At 44.9% G+C, this 12,250-nt stretch overlaps 1 protein-coding gene across 1 annotated transcript in view; it reads left to right on the forward strand.

Moving 5' to 3' along the window:
* Window positions 1–241: 241 nt before the first annotated feature.
* The window catches only part of Dynlrb2 (dynein light chain roadblock-type 2), a 78,500-nt gene continuing 66,491 nt past the window's right edge, over window positions 242–12,250 (forward strand). Inside the window, exon 1 of the mRNA XM_035441699.1 lies at window positions 242–370. Within this exon, the coding sequence (XP_035297590.1) occupies window positions 242–370 (129 nt within the window). The remainder of the gene's footprint in view (window positions 371–12,250) is intronic.

The raw sequence follows: 12,250 nt of genomic DNA on the forward strand, positions 1-12,250 counted from the left end.
AAATAGCAATGTTTTTCACTTTCCTTCAAAAATTCAATGAATAGGCTCTCTGATCCTCCCTGTTCCAGATACAGCCGCATTTTCTTGCTCAATGCCAGCCTCATCTCTGAGACAAGATGGTGAACGTTGGAGTGAACAGATTTGGCCGTTTTGGATGCATAGTTATCAGGGCTGCCATTGCATCTGGCAAAGTGAACATTATTGCCATCAATGTCCTCTTCATGGGCCTCAACTACAAGCCATGTTCCAGTATGACTCTGCCCATGGCAAGTTCAACGGCACAGTCAAGGCCGAGAACAGGAAGCTTGTCATCAATGGGAGGCTGTCATCACCTTCTTCCTGGAGTGAGATCGTACCAACATCAAACCGGGTGATGCTTGTGCCAAGTCTGTTGTGAAAGCTACTGGTGTCTTCAGCACCATGGAGAAGTCCAGGCCCACTTAAAGGTTGGGATCAAAAGGGTCATCATCTCCATCCCTTCTGCTGATGCTCCCATGCTTATGATGGATATGAACCAAAAGAAGGATAACAATTCACTTAAGGTTGTCAGCAATGTTTCTTGCACCTCCAACTGCTTAGCCCCCCTGGCCAAGGTTATCCATGACAACTTTGGCATTATGGACAGTTTGGACCATAGTTCACACCATCATTACCACTCAGAAAACTGCACAGCCCCTCCAGGAAGCTGTGGTATGACAGCCATGGGGATGTCCAGAACATTATCCCTACAGACACTGGTGGTGCCAAGGCTGTGGGAAGCTCACTAGCATGGCCTTCCATGTTCCTACTCCCAATGTGTCCATCATAGATCTAACATACTGCCGGAAAAAGCTGCCAAGTATGATGAAATCAAGAAGGTGGTGAAGCAGGCATCGAGGGCCCACTAAAGGGCATCCTGGGCTACATACACTGAGGACCAGGTTGTCTCCTGTAGCTTTAACAGTGACACTCATTCTTCTACCTCTGATGCAGGAGCTGGCATTGTTCTCAATGACAACTTTGTAAAGCTCATTTCCTGTTATAACAATGAATATGGTGGCCATTGTGTACATGGCCCCCAAGGAGTAAAAAGCCCTGGTTCATCCACCCTTGGAAGGACACAGAGCAAAAGAGAGGCCCTCTGCTGCTGAGCAGTCCCTGTTCCAACTCAGCCCCCAACACTGAGTATCTTCATAGTTTCCATCCCAGAATAATGGGGGGGTGCTTAGGGAGCCCTACTCTCCTGAATATCATCAATAAAGTTCACTGCACTCTCCCAAAAATTCAATGAATATTGTTATTTTATAGATGTATTTTATGTGTGTCATGTGTGTGCAGGTACCTGTGGAGGCAAGAAGAGTTGGACTTTGATGAAACTACCCCGTGGGTCTGTTATGAGTGCCCTATCTAGGGTAAGATGTTGGTTCACGCCTCTCCAGAAAAAGTCTCCCCAATTCACTCAAATTTTGTTTCCTATTCCTTCTCTCTCTGCAGCACAGCAGGCTAAGGACGAAAGAAAGAACAAAGTTCTTTGGGCACAGCATTTACATTGAATAGGCCAAGAGGTAGTTACCCTTCAGCACACATCCCCCAGGTTGCTTATCTGAGGTCCCTCTGGTAACCAGCAGGTGACCCATGACAGATGTTGAGCTGAACTGGAGAATGAACAAGTGGCACTGAAAAACAAAATGAGTCCAGGTATATATAAAAGCCTGAGTTTATCCAAACCAAGACAGAAATGTCCTGCATCTCTACTTCCCAGGGTCTGGTTTGGATTCTGAGGGCAATTTAGAGTAAATCAAAGGTCTATATTAACATTCAGATGGACTCCATGCACAGACATGGTTGCCCAAACAGAAGAGCTGTCAGAGAAGGATTTTACACTCCCTCCTCCTGCAAAGAGCATTCCAGGAGATAGTCACTTACAGGATTGTTTCAGAAACCTGTGCCCTGACCCACAATAGGCACTCAACAGATATGTCCTTCCCCCGTGTCGTTACATGGCTATATCCTCAAGTTTTGGAGCTTCTCCAATTATGTAGACATAATTAAGATTACCAGTCTGCAAATTGGAATAGAGAAGGGAGAGGAAGAGGAAAGAAATGTGAAGAGGCAATGGAAGAAGGGGAAGTGGTAAGTGAGAAAGAGGAGGAGGTGGGGATATTAAAATATATGGAGCAAGCATAGTGGGGCCAAGTGTGCTTCTCACTCATCCCTGACAGCTGCCCATGTGGAAGGCACCATCAGGCTAATAGTGCTGCAGAAGAGCCAAGACAACAGCAGAAGAAAGCCACATGCATGGCCCTGGCCCCAGAATCTTATGTAACCCAAGTCTGCCCAGGCTCCAAATTCCATGTTTTCATTTATCATCTTGTACCAGGATGACAATGTAGCCCAGGCTGCCTCCAAATGCTGATAGGTGTCTTCAGCTTCTCTGAGTGTTTGGATTAAAGGCATATCTAGCCTCCTACCATTATAGCCTTTGTCACCCAAAGCACCCAGAAATAGGAAATAAGCCAGAATGCTTATGTCCTTAGTCCCACTTGCCAGATTTAGACATAGAGGAAAATATTCAAAGAAATGATGCTGGCGTATATTGGAAAAAGGACCCACTTGGAGAAACGGGGGCCAAGACTCTAATTCAGACTCTGCTAGCAGCTTTATAGAGGGATGCTGACTAAGCAACTGTCCTTCTCTGACCCTCAGTATCCTCACCTACAATCTGTGAGTACTTGAATTAATCAGGGACACATGAGCCCCACCCCCAACATGGCCCTATGCTCTAGAAGGCAAGCTGAAATTTGGGAAACCTGTATTTTTCAAGCCTTCAGCCCAACGCAAAACTCTTTCTCATCCATGCAGCCCAAGCTAGAGATGACAGTCAAGAAACTTGAATGGAGGGGCTAGGGAAGTGTTCGGTGGTTTAGAGTGATTCCTGCTCTTACAGAGAACCTGAGTTTGGCGTTTGGTTCAACATACCCACAACAGGCAGCTCATACCTTCTTGTAACTTCAGCTCCAGGGGATCACATTCATGGGGGATCCACATGCATGCGCACATACTCTGTGTGTGTGTGTGTGTGTGTGTGTGTGTGTGTGTGTGTGTGTGTGTGTGTACATGCACACACACAAATTGAAATTTTTAAAAATAAAAATAAAATAAGGAAACTTGAATGGAGAAGGGACAGAATGCAGTCCCCGATCAGCTTCAGCCAAATGAGGATATTATTCTGCAGATTCTATTTGCCAGAGGAAAATTACATTCCATAACACCCGGAGGGGGAGGAGAAGGGAGGAAGCTGCTGCTTCCAATGAGGACTTCATTCCAGAAATCCCACATGCTGGCCTCACAAGAGCTCTAGTGTGATAAAGAGATGACTATTTCGGATGAGAGGATCCAGTCCTCAGGGAGAAGTGGGAGGAGGACAAGGCCAGGGCTCTCTCCCAGTGAAGTGCAGCTCAGCCCTCAATTGCGATATGGACTCTGCATTCCCAGAGTAATGATTTAAACCTGGTGAAGCCAAAAACCTGTCGCCATTAAGTATGTTTTCAATTGGGAAATGGAAGCACATAGGTCCTGGCAGCAAAACAGGAAAGCAAGTCTTCATTGGAGCTTGAGAGTTCACACCCACATCTGGGTCTGGCAGCACAGCTGCTGCCAGCCCCAGCAGAGGTTTTCTCTGCCTCTCAGTCTCAGAATTCAGATAGTGAGGACACCATTTTCTTAGTAAATTTCCAGGTTTTAAAAAAAATTGCCAGAACTTGGAAAATGGCTCAGTTGGTAAAGTGTTTGCTATATAAGCATGACAACCCAAGCTCAGTTCCCTCTGTATGAAATCTAGGCACAGTAGAGCATGTCTGTAATCCCAGAACTAGGAAATGGAGACAGGGACTAGCTGATACAGGTACAGCAAGAAACTCTATCTAAAAACTAGTTTAGAGAACTACTGAGAGAGACTCCTGTCCTACTCTCATTCTTATTGGTATGATATATATCCTGGAAGGGTGGGGGGAACAATGTAGGGGGTCTTATACTTCCAAATTATAGTTCACTATTTTGCTAAAGTGAAAGCATCCACCATCAAGAGTAAAGAATAAATGCATCCTTGCTTCCTTACTCTCAGCAAGCTTTCTCCTCTTTTATACTCTCAGGACTCACTGCCAAGGAGATGGTATCACCCACGATGGGCTATGTCTTCTACTTCAATCACTAATCAGGCAATCCCTCATAGACATGTTTATAAGTAAACCTGATCTAGATAATTCCTTACAAAAACTCAATTCTCAGGTGATTTTAGATTGTGTCAAGTTCACAGATAAAACCAAACCAACACAATACCTAAAGTCAACCTCTAGCTTAAACAAACACACATACATGTATGCACGAATAAATATGTACAAACACATGCACAAAAGTATACCATAAAATCTGTTATTTCCATTTTCAACTAAAAAATATAAGTGATTCCTCCCATTTGTGTTACTCCTCCTAAGTTTTTCCTGATCTCGCCTTTCTCTGAACACTTCACCCTCAACCTTCAATCTTCCATCTATGACCTAGGAAGAGAGAACTTGAACACCCAAGTGTGTAACCAACACTATCCCTTTTAAATCCTTCTAAGCATGGTAGAATGATATTGGACTGATGTGTCCTTTTCTTCCAAGCTCTGTTCATCACAGGATCTCACTCTTTCCCTCTTGCCTTGTTTTAACCATCATGGAAAATGAAAATCCCAAGAAAACCTTGACCTATAGCCAGGAAACAATGGGTATGGTCTTAGTCCTCATATGGTTTCGAATCTAGGCAATACTCCTTCTTGGTAAAACAGAAAATGTATGGAAAGAGCTTAGTGTGGGGTTATCATGGATTGCTCTGTTCCTTTCAGTCTTCCTTCTGTGTGAAAATGATCATTGGTACTCAAAGGTGGGGAACATAGAGGATGCCATGGGCAACATTGGTGATGAGACCGGGGCGTCTGAACAGTCTCCTTGCCCAGATGGCTTAAGGACAGGTTTCTGAGAGATGCAATAACACTGTTAGAGCTTGATAGTCTCAGGTAGAAGGAAGGGGACACTTTGCCAAAGTGTAGGAAAGCAGAATAAATGTTGGGATGCCAAAATATGTGGTAGTTAGAGAGTTTAGAGTGTGGTCAGTGATGACGGTCCCTTGAGCCAATAGAGCTAGCCTAGAAAAAGTGCTCAAAAATGCAGACTGCTATAAAATGAGCTAATCTGTTTGAAAAGGTATTAGTTCTTTACTGAAACCCTTTTATCCTATCATTTTGCCCCACTCCCATCTGGCCAGAAGGCAGAGAGGGAGACCTGACTCCCATCCCTGTATATTCTGGTTCACCCAGGGACTCTGAAACCTGGGGAAATGTTAGTCAATGTGAGACAGTATCCTAGGTATTCGAGAGCTGCTCAAAGACAGTGCCTATTCATTTCCTCCAAGAATCTCACCCAGTTTCAGCATCCCACAGACCAGAAGTCCATTATGAGAGAGCCCAGGACCTCTACTCATCACAGCCACCATCATTCAAAGGTGTCTGCAACCGTGGTTCCACTCCTACCTCTTGCATCTCACAACCCAAGCCTGAGAATGAGTCGAATAAAAACTCGAATGGAAGAGCCACCCATCCCTGAATGCATGAGCAGCCTGGGTTATCGGGTAGCCTCCCATTTCCAGTCACTATAGCCTGGTTTGAAAAGTTGATTTCTAAAACAACAAAAATGTGGAAAGGCCTTAAGATTTCTGTTCTGTGTTGTGCCTGAGGTAGCACTCATGCTACAAATGATGGCAACAGGGGAATGGTGCTCTGTGCATCCCTTAAGAGCAAATCTCACAGGAGTATACAAACTTTCCCTGTACCTTCTATGATTTATGACTTAAGAATACATGTCTGTCATCACCAAACAGTCTGCAGTATTTCCTTGTTTTTCTCAAAGCCATCAACTTACTGATGTCTGTAAACTGGTGTTCTAGTCTCCTCTCTGATAACACACTCTGACCAAAAGCTACACGGGGGAGTAAGAGGGTTTACTTGGCGTCTACTTCCAGGTCATGGTCCATCATGAGTGACATTAAGGAAGGAACTCAACAGAAACTTGAAGTGGAAACCTTGGAGAAATGTTGCTCTGGTTCACTCACAGTCTCATGCTTAACTAGCATTCTGTACAGCCCAGGACCACCTGGCTGGGGAAGGGCACTGCTCATTGTGGGCTAGCCTCCCCCCTACTCATTAACAATGCAATCTCCCACAGAGACATGTCCACAGGACAGTCTGATCTGGGAAAGTACTCCAGTTGAGAGTTGTAGGCTGTGTCAAGTTGATAGTTAAAGCTAACTGGGACACTACCAAAGGAACAGCAACAACAGCATAAATGAGTAAATAGAGAAATGGCACACAAGAAAGGGGAAGAATAGATGGTGATAAACAATTGTAAATGGATAATTATTATTGCTCGTCCTTGACGCATACAGGACCAGCCATCGTGGGCTCACTTGTCACAGATCCCTAGATTCCCAGCTACAAGTAGCATTCCCCCTGCTAATTTTCTATATAGGAACATGACTTCACCTTCACAAACCCCAGAGAAAACTAGGCCCCCTGAGAGGGAAGAAATGTGTTACTGTTATTAACTGTTAGTTCACAGATGTGCAGGAAGACTCAAAAACGTGTGCCTGTAACGAGAAAGAAGGCACACAAGCTGCCCCTGGATGACCAGTGCCCATGAGTCTCCTGTACACTGAGAAAAATTTCCCCTTGAACCTGAGTGTTTCACACACATGTGCACATGCACACACAGAGAGACATTAATGTAGATATATGTACTCAGATCTCTGACATATGTCTTCAGAATGATATTGAGGACATGTTCAAGAAGCCTGGCACAGAGATGGATACCCTCACCCACACTGCTACCCAGGAAATTTCTTGAACAGAGGTGGCAAGTTTCTTCTGCTAAAGGTTGCCTAGTAAATATTTCAGGCATTGCTTTCCCCATAGTCTCTACTGGAACTACTGAAGACCATTGCTGTACCAAGGAAACCACACACAAAGCAGGCGTGGAACAAGTGGCTAGGGCTGGGCGTTGGTGGCTCACTTGGGAGGCAGAGGCAGGCGGATCTCTGTGAGTTCGAGGCCAGCCTGGTCTCCAGAGTGAGTGCCAGGATAGGCTCCAAAGCTACACAGAGAAACTTTGTCTCAAAAAAAAAAAAAAAAAAAAAACACCAAGTGGCTAGGTTTCTAATGTGGTTTACCCTGATTGCCAACTTGATGGGACTTACTTAGAATCACCATGGACACAAACCTGTAGGCATGTCTGGGAGGGAGTTTCTAGAACTGGTTACAGTGAGTCGGACAGACCCATGCAGAATGCAGGCAATACCATCCCAGCCTTGGACTAAACAAAAAGGAGGAAGCAAGCTGGACACTCACATGCATCTACCTTTGCTTCCTAACTGCAGATGGAGTGTGATCAGACACTTTCCATTCCTGCTGCTACACCTTTCTGGCCTTGGTGGACTGCACCTCTGCAAACTGTACCTCAAAAGAAGCTCTCCCTCACTGACACGGCTTCCTGTCAGATATTTAGTCACAGCTGAGCAAAGTAACTGGCACAAATATAAAAACAGGAGGTGACTACATGTGGCTCTGGGGTTGCTTACAAGTTGGTGGGAAGATTCAGAGTGCAGGAGACAGATGGTCATGCCCCATCCAGAAGGTAAACTTCTTTTCAAAGGCCTGGGCTTATATACCCATTCATTTTCTGTTTGTTTGTGGTACTGTGGATGGAGCTGAGAACATCACTCATGCACCCCTGCTAGGTGGCAGGCAAATGCTGTACTACCCAGGACTATCCCAAGCCTTTATTTATTTAATTATTCACTTATTTATCATTTACTTATTTATTTACTTATTTAATTATAGGCAGGGTCTCAATAAGCTGCCCAGGCTGTCTGTCCTTCAACTCACTCTGTGGCCTAGGGAGACCTCGAATTTGTCATCATCCTGCCTCAGCCTCCCAAGTACCTGGGCTTACTAGACTGAGTCACCATGTTCAGCTGGTTTAATCTATTCTAACCAATGTTTCTGCTTTAATGTGCAGTCTCTGATAGAATAATGACTATAATTATATTAAGTGGGAAAAAAATCCCCTTTCTCACTAAGCCAGCCTTTCCAAGTCCACCAGTTTCACCCTCATTTTCTACCTGCCGTCTGGGGGCGGGGGGAAGAAGTCCCACTGACAGGTCAAAGAAATGCCATGAGTGAGGTCTGGTGGCACCCTGCTCATGTTAAGCACCCTGGATCACACACACACACACACAGCACACACACACACACACACACACACACACACACACACACACACACACACACACACACACACACACACACACACACACACCTGGAAAATGACTTATTAAAGACTCCAAGATAAATACCAATAAAGATTTCAAATCTAGAGAGGCTCGTGACATCTGCACAGGATAAGATGAGAAGATGATTAGCAGGGAAAGAGATGGGCTACAAATTCAGACTACCTTCTCCACCTGTGGGAGGCACCCAGAGAAAGCCCTTCTTGTTGGCAAACAGCCTTCCCAAGTATGATGATAGAATACATTTCTAATAACCGGAGCTGTTCCACAGTTTTCCCCTAGGGTTTGAGAGGTAACTCACAAGTCCTTTAGAGCATCCAGACGTGAGCTTGTACTGTCTATTCTCAACAGGCATCCACAAGAGAGAAAGACCCTGCCTCTGTTGAATCCTAATGAGCAAGTGGATCTTAGCCTGCAGCCTCAGGCTGGGAAATTTTGACAGTGTACCTCCCATGCCCTCTGTGCTGGCCTCTCTCCTTGGAAGAGCCGGGCCTGTCAGAGATCGGTGCCTGCACTTAACTGGGTGTTATGCTCAACTACTGGTTCCAACCTTGCCCTTTTTCTACAGAGACCAGAGATGTCCTCTGAGGATTTCACACCCTGGTGGGGATGTGACTCTCTAATTAAACCTTCCCCTTGTAATGTCTCCTGCTTCCCACCTCATATTCTTGTCCTCACTGATTTCCCTGCCTGGATCACAGTTGGATCTTGGAGATAGAGGGTCAGTAAGATGAAATTGGAGCATGTTAATAACCTGTGGCCTATGGAGCAAGACAGAAATATGCACAAAAACTACACAGCGCAACCAGTATCATTACCAGAGTTTATCAAGGGTGCAAAAGATAATACAATTATAAATGGAATATAATTGTAAAAATTCTAGAAGGCTCTATTTCAAATAGATATAGTCAATGTTTCCTCTTTCCAAAAGAGTCTGAGGGCCAACATTGGGGGAACAGGGCCATCTGGAATAACCCCAGCTATATTCATTGGCCAGGGTCACATGTGTCTCAGGCTGGCCTTGAACTTCTGATCTCCTTCCCTCCCTATCACAAGTGCTGGGATTATAGGGCATATCTCCACATAAAACACACATATTATTTTTGCAAAACAACTATCCCTACTGGTACTGTTTCTCTTGCCATATGTGATGGTTAATCTTCACTGTCAACTTGGCAGTGTCTAGAATCATCCAGGAGACACATACCTCTGGGCATGTCTGTGAGGAGGATGTTTCCAGAAATTAACTAAGAAAGAAAGAGCCCACCCTGAATGTGGGTGACATCATCCATGGGCTCAGGGCACAGAATGAACAAAGAGGGAAAATAGAAAGTGAGGTGATAGTCCCACGAATCATCGCTCTCTGTTTCCTGTTCTGCCCAGATGTGAAGAAATGAGAGAAACCAGCTTCAAGCTCTACCACAGCAGCTGGTGTCACCATACCGTCCTTGCCATGATTTGCCATGTCCCCTTAAACCATGTTTGCTCCTTGTCAGGTATCTAATCACAGCAGTGAGAAACGTGGCTACTGCGTAATATGACTTGATTTGGCAGTGCCTTCAATGTAGTGGGGCCAGAACTTGGGTAAAGAGTGCACAATAACAACTGAGGTATGATTCATGATAGGCCAGGAGGTACACATATTTAACCTTGCCATTTGTACAGATGGATAGAAGCAGGTGGATCTCTGTGAGCTTGAAAACAACCATGCTCATGTTTTTAAAAAGCCATTCACACTTAAGGCCATACAAAGGTCACATAAAGAAGGAGTGTTGGGCTGTAAGGACTTTGGAAAGGCCTTAGGAAACCCTCATAGGAGAAGAACATTGTAGACCAAGCATGGACTGACTCTCTGAGAGATGGGAGAAATTATTAAGTACAACAGTGACTAATGATTCCTTCCAGTTGTCCACACTGAGGAGTATGGATGGAGAAGAGAAAGAGAAAAGCACCCACCTGCTTCTACTGCACACCTCTTTCTATTGTAGGTCATATCAAGGGGCTGGCAGTCCAGCATCACCATTGTGGTCTAGGTGTCCTCATGCAGCTCACTAGCATTGCATTACTCTGAATGGTACTTACTTGTCTCTACTGTCCTGACATCTAATCAAGAGTGCCATTTAGACTTCTAGTCTCTCCATTCTTCATCCTTTCTCTTCTTTCAGGAGATCATTTAACAAGACTAGCTACTGTACTTTTTACATTGTCTCAGGTGTCTGACATACAATATCTCCTTCATATTTCATAACAACTCAACTTGCAGATTTTTGTGTTCCCATTGTATAGATGCGGCAAGTTGGAGCCTAACTGTTTAAACAACTACTCAGAATAAACAGGAAATAAATGATGCTACTAGGGCTCATTCCTCACAGAGCTAGTGCCTTATTGACTCTGCTGGCTGCTGGGCTGAATGACAGGTAGCATCTGTGCAAATATGTGTGTGGGTCTATGCAGTGAAGGAGAATGGAGAAGCCAAGCTCAGGAAGAAAACAGGTTGGGTCTACAGAGAAGGCACTGAGAAATGAGTTGTTATTGAGGGGGCACTGTTGTTCCACATCAGACTGAATTTTAGGAAAACTGCCTCCAGAGGAGCCTGGGATTGGATGCTACCAACACCATCCCTTGGTATCAAACCAGGTTACTTTGCCCATAATGTTTCTGCCAATTCTCTTCGCATCTTAAATACTGATGAGAGCAGGAACTAGGAACTGGTTGGGATGGGCAGGGGTCCCAGAACAGCATCCCTGAAAATGTCCTTTCTGGCATCCAGGACCATAAAAAAAAGAATTCAAGCTGTGGTTCCATGTTCTCTCTTTCTCTTATCTGGAAGCTATACCTGCCAACATCATTGAAACTCAGGAGAGCTAGCTGGTCACTGCTCAATTGGACCAACTGAGCTAACCAGCTCATCCCCCAATCAATCATGCCTCAATCAAGTTCAAGACTAGCACCTTCATCCCCAGGAACCCACTCCTGCTTGCAGAAAATGTGGGCTCTCTCTCTTCCTCCCCTCCCTCTCTCCCTCTCCTTCCTCTCTCTAGCTCACTGACTCTTTCACTAATTCATGCTTCCTCTCTCTTATGAATATATAAACTTTTCCCTAAAACTCACTCTCTGTCATCTATGAATTTCTTTCTTTCTTTTTTTTTTTTTTTTTTAAATTCACAAGAACCTAAAGCCTCGAGCTCAGGGTGTCTTTGGAAGCCATTGACATTTCCAGTATCCTGGGCCCTTGAGCCAGCTCACCAACAACTGAGGAGGGTTCTATTAAACTCAAAGTCATCCCTCCAAACTCCCCATATTATTTGTAACACAGGGATGCACTTTTATTCTGGTGACTAACTGTTGGGGTTTCATTCGTCAAAAAGCCCTTTTGGGGAAAATTAGATAAGGAAACAAGATAGGAGACATGGAAGCCAGCTGGAGTTCAAGTCCAAATTGTTTCAGTTCCATGTGGGCCCAGTACACTATTCTCCAAAATTACTCTGGCACTGCCAGCAAATGACAGCTTGGCCATCCAGAAGTGAGGAAAGACCCTCACCCTGGGCCAATGCTCAATGCATTTTCTGTGTCTACAAGAGTGTTGGACTACTGCAGAGAAACTGGTGATGTTCCACTCACGGGCCTAAGATGGGGACACTATGAACTGCCAGAGCCCCCTGCCTCTGTTGAGAAAGCTGCCTGACACATGGAGCAGAAGGATACTGGGCACTGGAACCGGGAAGAAGAGCTGGGACATGCTGGACCATGACAAAGGAAACATTGCCACCTGGTGGAGCCAGGAGAGATGAGCCACTCTCCTGGCCCATTGTCTCCTGGGGGTACAAAGTTAACTTAGCCAAAAGAAGTTTAAGAGGCTTGGGAAACGAAGGTGGGTTGAACTGTTAATAGA

Source organism: Cricetulus griseus, chromosome 3 (assembly GCF_003668045.3).
Source record: "Cricetulus griseus strain 17A/GY chromosome 3, alternate assembly CriGri-PICRH-1.0, whole genome shotgun sequence".
Taxonomy (NCBI): Eukaryota; Metazoa; Chordata; class Mammalia; order Rodentia; family Cricetidae; genus Cricetulus; species Cricetulus griseus.